Source organism: Dermacentor andersoni, chromosome 2 (genome assembly GCF_023375885.2).
Source record: "Dermacentor andersoni chromosome 2, qqDerAnde1_hic_scaffold, whole genome shotgun sequence".
In the NCBI taxonomy this organism is placed as follows: domain Eukaryota; kingdom Metazoa; phylum Arthropoda; class Arachnida; order Ixodida; family Ixodidae; genus Dermacentor; species Dermacentor andersoni.
Window position 1 is genome coordinate 195,974,533 of NC_092815.1, and position 16,779 is coordinate 195,991,311.

Consider the following 16,779-nt stretch of genomic DNA (forward strand, 5'->3'; position numbering starts at 1 on the left):
TGCTCTCATACAAAAATACATCTTTACTTTCTTTAGCACTTTTTCAAAATTTCTGTGCCGGCGCGATATCTGCTCTCACGTTTGCCGCGCGGCTTTGGCGCGTGTTAGGAAGCCCTGGTGATTTTGCCAAATCTTCCACATTTGAGCCGGCAACGCCAGTCATAACTGGAGATTACATAAAAGGAAATTTTCGCTTCCATAATATATTGACCAGGAACGTGTATACCCAAAATTATTCGTTTATGAGGAATGCTCATTCACGAGTACTTCAAGACACATGAACCGGAAAATCATTTCTCTTGGCAACCGCTGCATCAATTATCAGGTTTTTTTTTGCATGTAAAGCTCTATACTGGCAATAGGGAGTACAAATGCTCGCACGCAAATAGGTACACGCAAAATACGCTCACACACGTAAACACACACACGCGGCCGCACAAAACTCGCACTCACAAACAGACACGCACACATACAACATGCGATCACACAAACGCATACACTAGGCACAAATGCACAAATACGTTGGTACACGCACGCGAGCACAAACACAAACACGCAAGTCACAACACAAACAGGCACACACAGAAACACCAACGCACATGCAGATACACGTAAACATACAAACACATAAAACACACACGCACACAAAAGCATGCCGGCACAAAAATATGCACGCCGATACACCCACACAAGTGCACATAAAACAGCCACACATACGTGCGCACACACAGCTCAGTGTAGACAGACCCGCACAAGTGCGAACTTGCGGTAACACGCACTCGTGGTGCACTCACATACATTGAGACACACAAACAGGCACACACACAAAGAAACGAGCACAAGCCACACGCGATCACACAAACACGCCCACGCATACAAACGCTCATGCAGTCATGCTGCACAAATGCACATGCGCATAGCTAGCCAAACACACGGTGAAGAAAGGCGTCCGGCAAAGCAGGAAACACTACGACAGCGCCAGGGAGAATCAATCACCCGCGGCGCTGTAGAAAGGCGACGGGGACTGGGCGAAAGGGTGACTCTACACCGGCCCAGTTATCGAGGCAGTCTAGTGACCCTGAAAGGTGGATATGTGATTTTCACTGTGGAAGCTACGGCAGAGCGGGGCAGCGCACGCAACGTTCTACGCGTCATCGCTCGCGCATTACACTTAGCGTTTTCAACGTTCGCACATGCGAACATCATTTGCATTCATATGAACGCTGCTACATCCGGTTTTGATGCACGCGACCTCTAGCTCTGAGGCCAACAGGTTAAATTAAGAGGTGAGGTGAGTGCCTTTTCTTTCTAGCTTAGTTTCCTTGAAGCCGTGCACTTAGAATGACGAAAAAACAAACAATGTAAAAAAACACACAATACGCCTCTCAACTTACGGCTGAGTTACTATATGGTTGATATCTCACCATGCTGAGAATACTGGTAAATATCAACGCATAGAAACGATGCTGCCCAGCATATCTCTACTGAGGCGCTGTCATAGCCTCGTGCATTTTTTCTAAGCTTGACGAAGTATCTCGTCTTGGGGTAAGTGAGGAAGTACATTTGCATCGCTGTCGCCGCCTAGCTCTGCAGCCAACAGCTGCAAAGCAACTTCACAGTTTCTTCTTCATATTGAGCGACGTTGCTTCTGAAGCGCTATCCACGCCGAGATCTGCGAACAATGGAAACGCAACGTTCGCAAAAGGACAAAAGCAAAAGCAAACGAAGGACAAAAGCAAGAACACGAACGCACAGTTGTACTTGGACGCATTCGGGTGAGTCTAGATGTGCATAAGTTATATGCATAAAGGAAAGACGCACTGTCACGTGCAGTGTCGCACTGCGCTAAAGGTCAGCGAAAGAAAAGCGATGGCCCCATCTCGCCATCAGATGACTCGGAGCAGCTCGCGCAGACGACGGGCGCCGAAAAAAACAAAATTACAAAACTGAATTTCGTGCCGCGACGTTTGGATGAAGTTTGTTATTTTTAAGTGAGTGAAGCAATATGAGCAGTGTTAGCATTGCTTGCGCGTTTCTGGCCGCTCATAAAATAATGGTTGATTGTGACGTTTTGACAAATACAGGCAATATTCGTACGGTAGCTAGAAAATTGCGTCATCACGTGTAATCATGTTCACTTGATATAGCGGAGTTTGACGAAGCCGCAGATGACGAGAGGTCTTTACAGTGATATTTCAGATTTCCTACGGCGCGCAATAATTAGTTCGTTATCTTATTCACTGCAGCATTGTCTCCTCCTAGTGTGTTTTGCTTGCGATGAACAAAGTGCGTTCTCGGGCCCCTTTAAGGCCACGGCAATTTTATGATCCATGGTAGTAAGACTAAGCGATCTTTGGTGAGCAGCCAAGACGCAACGGCGCACCTTGACAAGAGACGCGCAGTTAACTTCGGTGACCAACATGCCTTGCAACCATCTTCGCGCGCAGTAGAAAAACGAGACACAGCGCCACCCATTGAATAGAGTATTTCAACTGTCACATACCACAAGGCTCTCGCGCCGCAGCATGCAAGTCTCAAGGAGATATAGGAGGATGCTAAGGAGCATTTGGCGACAAATGTGCACCGCGACTCGGTTGCACAAGAGCACGTGCCATTTGTGTCGGCAGAGAAAGCGCGGCCGCCGACGGCCAAAACAGTTGAAAGAGCCAAATAAAGGTCTTCCGTTTAACAATTATGACCCCTTGGGCTCTTCTCTGCCTAGAGAAGCTCGCGTCACGGAACGATTGAAGCTTTTGTTTAGGTTCACCAAGGTACGAACACACCAGCATGTTTCTACGCATCTTGGTCGACTTCCAAACGCACACTTGGTGATATAGGCTCGTACCACGCGGGGCCTAGCCAGTTTCAGTTGTTTCAATTTCAGGTTTGTTGGCCGCAGTGAGCCGTCTGCTTTAGCGATGTTTCACTACAACACTCCGTGCATCCGTCGTGAGAAAATGCTGCTTCAGCAGCAAGAAGTTCAACGACTGAAAGCAGGCAAGACCACCGGTGGAAGCTGAGGCTGGTCTCCTTCCAAACAAGCATGAAACGCTGCAATTGCCCTGTTCGTGAAGACTTTCTGAATACTTTCTTACTGTATCTGAATACTCTTAATGTTTTGATAATTACGGCGTTTTACTTTCCCGATCTCATAATGAGGCGCGCCGCAGTGCCGAATTCCAAAATGATTTCGATCGCCTGAGGTTGTTTAACGTGCACCTAAGTCTAAGCAAACGGGTGTTCTTGCATTTCGCCCCCATGAAAATGCGGCCGCCGTGGCCGTGACTTGATCCCGTCACCTCGTGCTTAGCAGCACAACACCAAAGCCACTAAGCAACCGCGGCGTGTGTTGTTTCAATGTTGCGGCAGCGGTCGCCTGGTCCAGTGGTCATCTAGTTGTAAAAACAAGTAGCTGCAGCTCTTTGGCAATAACGAAAGTGAATGATAGAAATGTAATGAACGGTACATGTGGAGAGTGTACAGCTAAGCAAATGCAGGCTATACACTGTAACAAGCTGCAATATTTTGATCATATGTTAAGTGTTCGTATCTTCTTTGTCCTGTAGGTTGAGCTAGAAATTGTGTGTGACGAGTGGAGCCAACTTGCGTTCCGGACAAACTGAATAAGAGGAAGTGTGCGTGGTGGTGCGCGGCGACGTGGCACACGAGGAGAGATTGCATGCCGGGATTCGACCTCGGATGGCTCCGCAGAAGGACCTAGGACCGGCGAGGACCTGGTGGGAGGTGTTGCAGCGGCGGTCGAGACCTGCCCACCTTGGCGCCTGCCTCTTCAAGGAATACAGCCGGGCCAGCCGACACACGAGCGGCTAACGATCCGCTCGGGCAGCCGCCCGGGAACCATCGGGACCAGGGGACGACGCCGGCGGCTGGCGGCGCGGCCCGTTGACCATGCCCGCCTGTGGCCCGCCAACGCAACCAGACAGCATTGTAGTTCGCGTGGCCGCCAGCAGTGCTGACGGTTCTATACGTGGGCCGGAGCCAGCGAGGCTCGCCGCAAACGGCCAGTCAGGCTCCACGAGCCCAGAGCGGTGAGCGTTTTACCCTCCCCCGGGGCCGGGGCGCGGCAGCTTCCCCTGACGTCACGGCCGCGGTCGTTCGACATGCCGTAGGTACCCTGCCGTGTTATTGCGCGAGGGTGTCTCCCGTCGAGAGAGAAAGGACACTTCAAAACAGGGAACTCTGTAGCGTAGTCAAGGGCAATTCGAGGGCGCACCGCGAAGCTGGCTTTAGGCTCGTCTAAGTGCGCATGTGCTGCAGTGTTTTAGTGCGCTTTTGAATGTCATTCGCGCTTTAATATACAACAGATAAAGGCAATGTCTCTTCTCCGCGTCTTCCTTGCTGTGTGTTGAGGCTCTGGGTCCGCACACCTCTATCACACGTTGAAATACGTTCTAGTGGCAGTGTTTTAGTAAGTCTCCCAGCGCCAGTAAGAAGTATCATAGACTGGTAAAGGCGGCGATTCCATAAAACACCTGCCACAGAGGCATTTCCTTTGTTTTTATTCCTCGGAGGCTCGTGTAAAACCGCTCCCATGGGGTGGTCATCTTGCAGTGTGCAATTTTCAATGCCGAACTATTAGGTGCCCCATTGCGCGAAAATGCGCCGCCTTAGTCGGCGTGACGGAATGATGGTATCAAACATGGCCGACCGCACCAACAGTAAAAAATACGTCACGACATGCTCGGGGTAACGTTAGATTTCTCAGGGTGATTCTTGTAAACAAAGTGAATAATTGGCTTCGAAAAAAAATATTTGGTAAATTTCTGTCTGGGTGGTAATCGAACGCGGGCTTCACTGGTGCGAGACCAGCACGCTTCCCCTGCCACAGTGGCTCCAATAGTGTGGTTCACTAAGTAAGAGGCGATTGGAGGATTGGTGCAAGAAAAGTAGGGAAACGACAAAAGACAGATACGTACAAAAGCACAGTTCGCAATAGGGGATCAGAAAATTTGGGCGTGGTAGTTCATAGTGTTTTTTTTTCTTTTTTCATTGCTTAACCTAGGTAGGACATTAGGCAGTATAATAGCAAGAGCTCTTGGTGGCGCAAGCCACCGCCCCGTTCCAAAGGGGACGCTCATAACATCCATCCATCCATCCACTAAATCTGCGCCTAGTGCATGCGTCACTGCACACCTGACGGCGCAGCCAATGGGGAGGAGGTGGCACTACGTCATGAGTGTATGAAACGAGTGTATAACATGAACATCGTTAATGTTCAATTTAACGCAGCTGAGCGGTCCTTGAAGTTATGAACTCCCTGTGAGCAAGCGAGCACGTTGAGATGCTAGCCGCGTTTCGATTTGGCCTCAACGAGGCGCAAATTGAACGCTGGCGAGAGCTTGAGCGGACAAGGAACGCGCGACCAAAAAAGAAAGAAAAATTCACCAAAGCGAATGTAATGCTTTCGCAATCGAACACGTAAGCCGTCTGAAGTGTCCCTGCTGAATTTTTTTCTTTGGTTTAACAGCTTGTCCTTTCTTTTCCTATAATTAATTCTTTTTCTTTGAGTAAAAAGTTCAAAGACTGTTAAATGTGCTGATTACCTGCAGTGCAGGATCTAAAGACCTACGCTAACACCCACTAAAGTTTACCCTATGCAATTATATGGGCTTTCAAGCCGGACATGAATAAAACGTTAAAAATTGCGTGCAGTCCACAAAAAGACCTCGGGCGATATGACAAAAACTATTCCAAACTTTGCTATTCTAATTATGCAATCAGGCTTCCGCGATTCCTCAAAAACTTCACCAGACAACCCCCCCCCCCCCCCCCCCACTCACATGTCTGTCATGCCACGTCACGAAAAGATAGCTTCCCATATGATGCGACGTGTACACAGAGTATACATAATTTGACCGAACAAAGGAAAAACAGTTATTTCTGATTCGATGGATTTCGCCATTAGCCCTCGTCTATTGGTGAAAAGTTCTCGGGCTCCACGCACTTCACCTGCCTTTCACGCGACGTCACAAAACCCCAAAAACTATCCGCTTCATAGTTAAATACATTAATATGTTATTACATGCGTTAAGGATGCATTAGTATGCCGAACTGAATTTTCTTCTGAATAACCGCGGGCTGCCCAGTTCCGAAAGGAATAAAAGATGGCTGCCACCGATCGCTCAGGCACTGGCTACGCGCACCTGTCATAGAGCATGGGTTTAATTGCGTGTAATAAAACTTTATGCGTGGCCTTGTAACGTTTTCCAGCACTTTCGGTACGTTTATGCCCTCGTTCTGCCAACTCTTCTTTTATGAGGATCCGTTTTAGCTTCATTCTTAAGCTTTCTTTGCATGCCGGCGCGATTTTCGACCAGCCACCGCAAGCTAATTAAGCGAAAGCGCACCAATCGCAGACGCCGGCGGCACCCTCTTCGTCCGGTTATCGATATTTAGTGCAGTGGCCCCATTGAATCCCTCTCCACTTGAGCGTGCTCCTTGCCTCTTCTCGGCCAATTACATACGACAAACCGCTCAGTGTAGGCAATGTTATTCGTTTTTCAAGCAAACAAAATTGACCTCCTATGAACAAGGAGAGCATTTGGTTAGTCTGTTCAGACAACCCTGCTGGCGACCGCTCAATGCTTGCGTCGGTGGTTACGCAAATTTGACGTCAGGAATTGGAATAGAAACATATTGCAACAGCTTTACGTTATAATGCCCCTTGTATGAAATATGTTGCTGTACTCTAGTGGGCACTGATTAGTTCAAGCTGAACAATTATGAACAGTGGGTGGTTTTTGTTGAGACCCCGTTTGCTGTTTTGCTTTTTGTTTGGCAACTGCAGGTGAATGTGAAGGTGGGATACATGAGAGCCGTCTATCTTAAAGCATAGTTCATGAATTGAGGCCGCACTTCTTTCTACAGAGCAGGCACACAGATATTTGTCCTGCAAACGTACCATGCACACAGAATAAAACCTAGAAAACACAAAAATTGCAAAAGAGTTACTTCCATATGCATTCGACCTAACGGTAGGTCATGTCCACTGTGTACTAAATAACTATTATGCGTGCATATACGAGCGTAGTGAATCACGTGGTTCTGTACCACTAAATGTCGAAATTAAACCCAATACCTTAGTTCGTTTTCATCTAGGAAATTGCGTAAGGTCATATGCATGGTCTGTGGTTATTTCATACTGCAGACGAAACATCCGGCACCTTCCCGAGCGCGAACACACGTTACAGTAGCCTGCGCGGCCAACGACCGGAGCCGACATCATTAGAGCGCGCCCTTTATGAAGACCGCACGCCGGAGCAGTATTGCAGCCGTCCGCTCATAACAAGAGCCATGTATAAATGGCGCAGGGCGCTATATTTGATGAAAGATGAAGTTCCGTTACGCGAAGGAGGCCTCGCGACACGTGAAAAGAAAAGTGGCGGCGATGCCAAGGAAACAAAGGAAGTGAAAAAAGAAAGTCACGATCATTGTCACCTGGGGGGTCGGAGGAACTGCTTTTACCGCAAAATATATGAAAAGGGGACGAGCGCCGGAAGCCTCTTCTCTCTTGCGAACAAGGAATGTGCCGAAATATCTTCCTTTCTCCTGCTTCTCGGCGTGCCTTCGTGGATTCCAGCAAGGAACTCACGAGATGGGTAGGGGAAGGAAGAGTTATAGCCCGGACAACCGCGAAAAGGAAATGCGCTTACATCTGCGAGGGAATATGTGGCTGAATCCGTTGCTCCAAATGGCACCCGTGGAGGCTTATATAACACGGCTCCGCAGTGTATCGCTTGTCACAAGCCTCAGACGGTTGCCGACTAGCAAGACTTGCACCTCGACGGTTCCTCACTCATTTCGGGCGTCATGCAGCTGTCCCAGCGTTACGCGTCTCTCAGGAGTACCTCTTGCGTCGTCTTCAGACGTGGAATGTTTATGCTCATAGCGCAGGTAAGCGCCCTATGTTGCAATACTTGTTGTCTAATTTATTTCTAAATACTTTAGGAGTTTACACCACAAGTATTTGTGATCGTAGCTAACATGGTAATGAATGGCGTTGGTAGTATATGTCTGGCGTCCTTGATTTGTAATCGTCTTCGTGTAAATCAAGGTTTCAATAATTCATTTTCATTCGTCGAAATTCATGTAAAATGCTATGAAAGCTGTAAGAAAGTAAGCGGTTTACTATTTGAGAACAGCTGCACGCGCTTTACCGTGCAACCTGTAAAGAAGTGCTAATAGATAGTCGTATGATATTAAAAAATAATGTGCTCCAATGTAAAATTAGCTGATGCACCGTAAGCAGCGGTTGTTAATCTCATTACGCTAGCAGCTTGCTGAAAATAACATTGTCATTCTGGTGGATAATTTGTAGAAGTACACGGATAGTGCAGAAGTACACGAATTGTTTACTATGTTCTGGACGTATGTACAAATTATTTCGCTGCGATACAATCTAATATAACTGAAAGAAACAAAAACAAACTGCACTTGATGTCTTCGTACAGGCACGCCATGATTGGGCGATCTGAAATCACTTTGGACTTGTTGAACAATATTTCCCGTAGTGTAAAATTACGCGAATTAGACATCGATATCCTCTGCGCCGAATTTCTAACGTGTGGCGAACAGGCCAATCGAAGCAGCTGAAGATTTACAAAAGAAAGCAAATATTAGCAGTGAGTTGGAGGCGCGATGTCGATTCAGTTAGCTTTGTCTCGCGTGTAGGCAGGAATGTTAGTAAAGCTGTGTAAAGGCTATAGCCAGCATGAGCCTAAGGATAAGAAACAAATTTAGTTAGTCTTCCAAAAGAGACAAGGAACTCCTAATAAGATGTAGATGTGAAGATACCAAGGGTGGATGAACAAGGCAGGCTTTGCATTAGAGCTGACTTTTCGAGGACAAGCCCCCTCGCGGAAACCACTGTTCCAGCACCAGTCTTCTCTTGTTCGCACACCGTTTATAAGTTTAGCTGGGCTTGATTTGTTACAACAGGATCAGCCATTTAAAAATTGCGGTGCTGATAACTTTTACCGGCTCGCTGGTTCATAATCGGTAAATCAAGATGAGGACGTGCCTTATAGTCCACTGGCACTGAATAAAACGTAACTATACAGAAACAAGGCTATTCGCAGCTGGCAAACATAACGGTGAGCGTAAAGAAGCAACACTTACTTGTGCTATATATTCAACAACATAGCACAGGCGCTAGATATTGTGGAGAGATATATGCCAAATGGAGAGTGCGAAGACGAGGAAATATGAATGCGCAATAAACTGCGACATTTTCCCTACATTTATTGACACAAGCGTAATGTACACGGCGGAAAAAGGCATCAAAAATATTGAGAGAAAGAAAGCTGTATGAAAAATATGCGACAGCGCATGCTTTTAAAAAAAATTCAGGAAATTATGCAAAATAAACAAGTTTAGAAGCAACGCATCGGCTGCCTGTGTAGTGTAGCTTGCAAGGATTCGAACGTCGCAGTTGCAATTTGTCTTACAGTAGAAATTATGTGACACCGATGGACGAAAATGTTTTCAGATATCGTGGGATAATAACTAAATGCTATTTGTCTGCGTAATTTGTACGTATGGAATTAGACGCGCAATTTTAAACAGAAACTCCTTGGTGAAGTCTAAAACTAAGCATCTCCATCTAATAGGTCCGTTTGTATTTCAAAAGAAAGATATGTATATCGCACAGCCCAACAAATATCCTGCTGTCTGTAGCCCTTACCTTTCGAGCCAGGTACGCCTCGTACGCATATTATCAAACTCGATAACAATTATGGCGGTAAACTCTAATTACTTTGTCAATCCTGTGCAGACGCTGGTTACATCCATGGGGGTCTTCGCTCAAGACGACAACAACTACCTTCAGCCGGAATACCAGCAGTCTGGTTACGACGGTGCGGAATACGGCGAGCCCTCTCAGCCTGTTTACGTGAGTATCTGCCTGTCCAGGTTCTGCGCACATTGGAAAACTATAAAAATGTCTTGCCGGCATCGCAAGGCTTTGTTTGCCGCTTACTTCATGCATGGAAAGGTGCTTCACGGTCAGATTTACTCCAACATGACGCATATTTCGAACAGGACCAATCAATCTTTCTATTAAGGTTCCATGCTAACATATCCTGCTTCTCAAGCGTTAGTCATTGTCTCGCAATGTCTTTCCTACTTTGGTTACAATTTACTCCCTGCCAATATGATTCTATAAGTTCGAATCATATGTAACCGAAGTTATGTAGGCTGCTACAGTAAAAATTTTTCGGGGCGTAAAGAGTGCATAATGCCCGCCGTTGCGCTTCGTGATGCAGTGGCTTCTTTCGCTGATGACGTTGCCTCTGAATCTGAGTTTCTCGATTGTTGCTGTTATTCAAATTTCTTTATCTCAACACAGTACAGTACGTCAATGTGTGTTTATTTATGAACATTGGAAATCATAAATTGAAAACAGGTTGGAGAATGCATGTCCTCGCCTTTTGAATGAGTGCCTGAGGAAATATTCGAGGAAGAACTTGTTATAAACGTTTATAACCACGTGAAAAAGAAAACGTCAAGTTCGGCAGGAACTCAGCAGCAATCGCGTGCATTTTAAATTTTAAAATACAGTGTTCGTCTCGTAGACGGTGAGAAATACGCGGAATGTATCCGGCTGCTGAAAGTGGTAGAGCTCATTCTATACCACAACTCATAATAGCTACATCTTTAATGGTAGGAACAGCATCAAAGCATCCTGTAGGAAATTTGGAAATGTGAAGTCTCGTTTTTTAGGAGAATGTAAACATTCAATTCCTGTAGATACTAGTAATTTACTATTGGAAAGACGGGCAACAACTGCGGGGTAGGAGGATCCTGTCGTTCGTTCAGGAAAAAGTAGCTACTGACAGGTCGATACCGATGAAAAAACATACAAAGTGAAGTTGTACTAGAAGTTGGGTCTTGATGATGCTCATGCAAGATTTTTATAAAAGGTGAGACCGCTTGCTGTTCTAAATGGGTTGCACCTTTTGCAACGTTTGCAGCTTCATGCGAATGTCGAAAGAAAACAGTCGGGCTTATTTATGTCTGTTACGTCTGGTGTCGCAGCTCACAGACCGTGTTTCTGCAGCCCGCGTCGATACTAATTTTAGGTGGGCCTACTACTGCGTTGAGAACTGGCATAAGACATAAGTGAACAGGCTCACCAAGTTGTGCATACGTTTGAAGCTGTGAACATAAAACTTGCGATAATTCAACGGTAACTGTAGCCAGCCTAGTACATACTTTTTAATGCTTGAAGACCACGCCGAGGAAGGCTTGCAGATGCGTTCTTTATTTTAACTTTCACCCACTTACCAGTGCATTAGCTCCCAGCCTTCGCCGAGTGGCGTGCTATAAGTGTGAAGCGGAAAACGACACCTTGCATTAGAAATGACGAGCACAACTACCGTTGGTTGCACCAGGACAGAATTTTAAAAAGCGGAGAAAAAGCAACAGAGGAAACCAAATGCGAGAAGCGTGAGATGCTTTCAAAAGCGCGCGTCGTTAGAGTAGCATTTCGGGAGACCAACGGCGCGAGCGTCACGAATGCGCCCCGCCGCAAGGATGCGCCATACTTTGCCTATTTAGAGGAATGCGCACGCTTTGGCAATAAGCGGAAGTACAGTGACGAGCGTAATGGCGCACGCATTACTCAAGCGGAAAATCGCAGACGAGAGCTCCGTCATGCGGGCGGAATTTTCCGATTTTCGTTGTTTCTCTATTGACACCTATGCGTCTACCAGGTTGCCAACTCAATGTCCTAAGGTCAAAGATTTATGAAAAGGCTACGTAGGACGCCACCATCGCTGCTTTTCGCTTGGTAGTGTAGTACACAGTGACATGATGTGATGTTAACTCGACGGAAACTACTCAAGAAATCATTTAAAGCAAGATAGGCCGGCAACCACTAATATTGACCACTTCTTGAATAACAACGGAGCTGCCCTTAAAATGATATAATACGAACACTACGCAAACGGATCAGAATAACACCTAATTATCGCGCAGCGCAGACCATTTCAGTTTATGAGCATTCGCGATAAAAAATGCTGAACTCACATGGTAAATTATTGCGCTTCCGCTGATAACTTCTTTGCCGCGACGTCAATTGTGAGTTTGAGAGCGGGTTTGTTGCACACGTCTATTCCGTCATGCCATGGTCGCCATACCGCCAACTCGTAGTTGCCAGCTGCCCCTTTAAGAAATGGCGAAAAACAATGGCAGTATGCAGTTGTTTTTTGGACGAATGACCCGGCGATTATGTGCACTTGGGAGACAGACGCGCTCAAACATGGCTATGGCGAAATGAATGCACTTGGCAATTTTCGGAGAAATTTGTGCGCCATTCAAACTTAATTTATCGGCTCCTATGCACGTACTTCTGTTCCGGAGCTCAGAGCAGGAAGCACTGTAGCGGAAGATGACAATGTTCTACGTCGGCTACGATGCGGTCCATAATTATTTAAGATGAAACCTATTCCCCTTTAGTGTGCGTCAGTCGGGTACCATCGCACTGTTCCACGATAGTAGCACTGCATAAGTTCATTGGTGCTCCCGGAAGATTACGCCGCTTGGTGTGCCGACAGGGGCATATTTAGATTTTACTCACAAGATAATAAATTGTCTTCTCTTACACAATGTTCGTTTTTGATTGCTGGATTTTAATAACTTCATGGTTTTTCTGGCCTCCAGTGTAGCCAATACCCCCTGTGGGTATGAGCCTTGATTTGAGGCCGCAAGAACAAAAACAATAACTTGTTCTGAGCAAGTGGTTCTGACCACTGTAAGAGCCTGCCCTTGTAGCAGTAAACAAGCTCAGTGCCGAAAGAATTGCCGATATCTCTTAAAATACTTGCGCGATCCACTAATGCATCTGCTCCTGGAAGACACTTAATGTCAGACTTGAGAACCCTTCAGTCTACCAGTAGGCTAGGTAATTGTCTACAAATTTTTTTCACGTATTAAATTGGAAATTTTTGCATGAAACCCGTGAAATCATGGAGTTAGAAGCTTGAGCAGCTTTCTTTATTAGGTGATTGCTTTTATTATTTTAAATTGAAAATTCATTGCACCCAATGCAAGTTTCACAGCGTCTAGATACCGGTCGGTGAACTACTCTCAGTTTAAATAGCAGTACTTTCTATCTCTATAATAGCACGGAATGAGGCATGAGCCATCCGTGACTAATGGCACCATGCGAGTGACTGCAGCCGTGGCTGCAGTCTTCTCACCAGACCGCAGCCGTCACTATGCGACTTACATTCTGCGGAAAGATTTCAGTGTGTATGTTGCTGCCGCCATTGATTCGGTGGATAAGAATTAACTTTATGATTTGTCGCAAGACAGTTTTTAAATATTTTCACGTGGTAGTGATGGTTGAGGACACAGCAACAAAATTGTGATTGGCGAAACGAACTCTATTGGGCAAACCTGTGCCCAGAAGAGCAGGCTACACTCGATACTCAGCGAAAACGGCGAACATAGCGGGTCAAGCGCGTCGGTTTTTACACATCAGTTGTCGAATGTTCCAGAGGATTCACTGGGACCCACGTGTCTTCCACAAATTTCTACACTATTGCCATCGTGCACACATGCAATCATATAACACAAGGTTCGGTGACAGACATCGGATGGAACCACAGAAAACATTCCAGAGACTTCCGACACATGCAAGCGCGTCCTGCGCTGTGCGATAACATTTCTTAGGCGGTGAAACGTGGTCGCCCAATACAGATAAACAAGTACACGTGCCAATATACAAAATTGTTTTGTGTCCCATTACACCCTCATATTCATACCTCTCGTTCATGCAGCCTCCAACGCCATACAATTTCGGCTACGACACCGAGGACGAATACGGCAACAAACAGTTTCACAAGGAGGAAGGCGACTCCAACAACATCAAGACCGGATCGTACGGCTACACGGACGCTAACGGGCTGTACCGACGCGTCAACTACGTGGCCGACGCCACGGGATTCCACGTCACCATTACCACCAATGAGCCCGGCACGGCCCCCGGACGCAGCGCGAATGCAATCTACAACGCTCACCCCGTGGTGGTGCCACCAGTTGTAGGCCGGGCTTCAGCCTCGGGTCACGTGCTGTCGTACCTCGTCGCGCCGTCCTACCTCGTCAAGCCAGCCCCGTATGAATCCTTGGCCCTCGGTCACCTAGGATACCCTGCTCATATTAACGGCGAGTACGGGCGCAGGAAGCGGAGCGTCGTTTATCGGCAGTGAGAGATGAAGAGAAGCTAACGACTTTAAGGAACGCGTGACCTTCAATCTGAGAAGCAGCTCAATGAACAAAAACGACCATACGTCCATAATGAAATGCTTGGTGCGCGAAGACTGTTGAGAACCGAGTAGGGTAGCCGTGTGTGTTGCCGTTTGTTTATTCATAAGCAAATACAGATGTATCCAAGCCCTGTAGAATGTTTTCAAGAAAGCAGCCATGCGGTACTGTGGTCGCTTGGATAATGGTTCCGAGTTGTAGTTGTACAAGTACGTCACAGTACGTCGCAGTCGTATTAGCTGTGCAAGATGAAAAAAAAAAAAGACGCATATCGTAGTTCGGTCGAGTGTTCATGACTGCAGGAGCCCTCACAGCGTGTCTTTGAGCGTTGCTGGCGTTGGATGGAAACCGGCACATTCTCAAGTCTTTAGGAAGTTTAGAATGATATTGGTGTGGCATTTCGCAGGCCACATGAAGCAACATGCCTAGGTGCCCAGCATGTCGGCATGAAAAGCTGTGTCAGGGTAGGGGATAATCACGCCCATGGCAAGTAGGGTATGCTGCAATATACTGACTGCTCTTCTTTAATAAACCACAGCTACCGAAAAAACATGGTCGTACGCTGTACAATCAGTGCCATCTAATATAAATGTTTCCAATCATTCATTTCAACAGGCACGATGTATAATTCAGAGAAGTTCAGTACATCAATATGCTGACTTGTTAAGGTGAACGCAATAAAACTGTCACTATTTTGGTTTTTACTGCAACAGCTTAGCCGCCTCAAGCACCAAAGAGTATTCAATAGTGGTGAAAACCCCTAAAAAAAATTAGACACTACTTTAGCTGCGCATTATATGTGGTCTGAATTATCTCATCAAAATTAATACTTCCGATCTCACGTTTTTTTTACGCTCTAAGGCAAGACCACAGCGAAATTGTCAACAACTTCACTCTTGTCTGGATCCCGTTTGTTAAGAAAAACTGGCAGCTTCTTGGGGCACTATTTTTGCTCAAGTGCACACCGGTAAACGCGCAAAGATAGAACGGCGTTGGTGCATGGCATCGTTCATTATGTTTGTTCGAAGAACATCTCTTTTAGCCCTATATAATAACATATACGCTGTCGCATTATGCTTTAGTACAGGTCATTGTTGCTAATATAGTTCCTCTCTGTACATAAAAATAAATGGTCAGTACTAGTACTAATTTGGGCACATGAAGATTATTTAGACGCTGAGTAATAATCTCCCAAATGTACATGTATCATAGCATGTAAAATAGCAAAGTTGTCACCCCCTACTCACAACGCATGACAGAAACTGAATTCGCCACTGTGACTTCTGTTAGGCAATGCCTGTACTGCAATAAAGAAGCACGGCATCGCGAGCTTTATTCACCAAAGAAAAAAAAACTGATTCTGGCTGTACCTAAGTTTTCATATTTTTTGAAATAAATATTGCTGATATATTTGAAAATATGTGCACTTTTCCTTGTCTAGGGTATTGGGCACGTATTCATTTTTGTCGTTCATTGAGATTACTTCTACAACACATATCGTCGTAATTATTTCAACAATAATGCTTCGAGACTTCTGCTTGCGACCGATTCCTTCTATGAATATCGCAAGCGTAGGTTAGAAAAAGAAGAGCGCCGAAGACTGTATTTAATGCAGAACAGGTGCATTGTACAGCTTCGGAAGAGTCTGCATTCATGACTGTTTGCTAAGAAGGACCAAGTCTATCTGTTGCGGCGTTCCTTATATGAGCGGTATGTGCAGTTTAAGCGTTCTTCACTGATGTGCAATTAATGATCTAAATAAATATTTCTAAATAAAATAAATTAGCTTACATCCTGTCGTTGGCTAAGGAATTCCATGGCTGCGGCTGCGTTACCTGATGAGACAAGCGTGGAAATAAAGCAGCAATCGTGCTTCACCAGCGCGCTTGCCGCAACTCTCAGCAGCTGCCACTTAGTGCAGAGTACGCGAACACCAATTTGGAGTTCATCTCTACTGCGTTTTTTTTTTCTTTTTGAGGTTGTGACTTTACCGCATAGGCCACAACCTCAGGTGTTATTCTTTTTGGTAGTTAAAAGATGTATGTTTCTGCGAACTGAAATTATGAGCAATATCGACCCTGGCTACCGCAAGTAGAAGGAATCGCCTTGCTCAAACCTTCATGAAACTGAGTCCCCTTTCTTAAACAGATGAGGGTCAGGGACACCTAGCATATCGCAGTCTAATTGTTCCCACCACTTTTGAGCGCCTGCAGCGATTGAATCTTCCACTTTTTCCAATACTGAGAACGCTGTTGAGAAGTCCTTGCTTGCTTGCTTTCCTTCTCTCTTACCGAAACCCCAGCGGTTACGCAGGGGTGGGTCAATAAAACGTAGAGAAATTTTAAGGCAAGGTGAAGTGGAAATTCTGCAAAAGAATATTAAAGTATACCAGGTATTCTATTGTTATAACTTGTTGCTGGGCGAGTTGGTGCATGGCTATGTTTTGGAAGAGTTGCGCCTAAGAAAGAACGAACATAGAAAAAAAACCAGGTA

The 16,779-nt window shown here is 45.9% G+C and overlaps 1 protein-coding gene across 1 annotated transcript; it reads left to right on the forward strand.

The window, feature by feature from the left end:
* Positions 1-7,785: 7,785 nt before the first annotated feature.
* On the forward strand, positions 7,786-15,704 carry LOC129387377 (uncharacterized). The gene is made up of 3 exons (XM_055076302.2): positions 7,786-7,914; positions 9,794-9,910; positions 13,803-15,704. The coding sequence occupies exons 1-3, from the start codon at positions 7,831-7,833 to the stop codon at positions 14,229-14,231; spliced, it is 630 nt and encodes a 209-aa protein (XP_054932277.1). The 5' UTR covers positions 7,786-7,830; the 3' UTR covers positions 14,232-15,704.
* Positions 15,705-16,779: the final 1,075 nt, after the last annotated feature.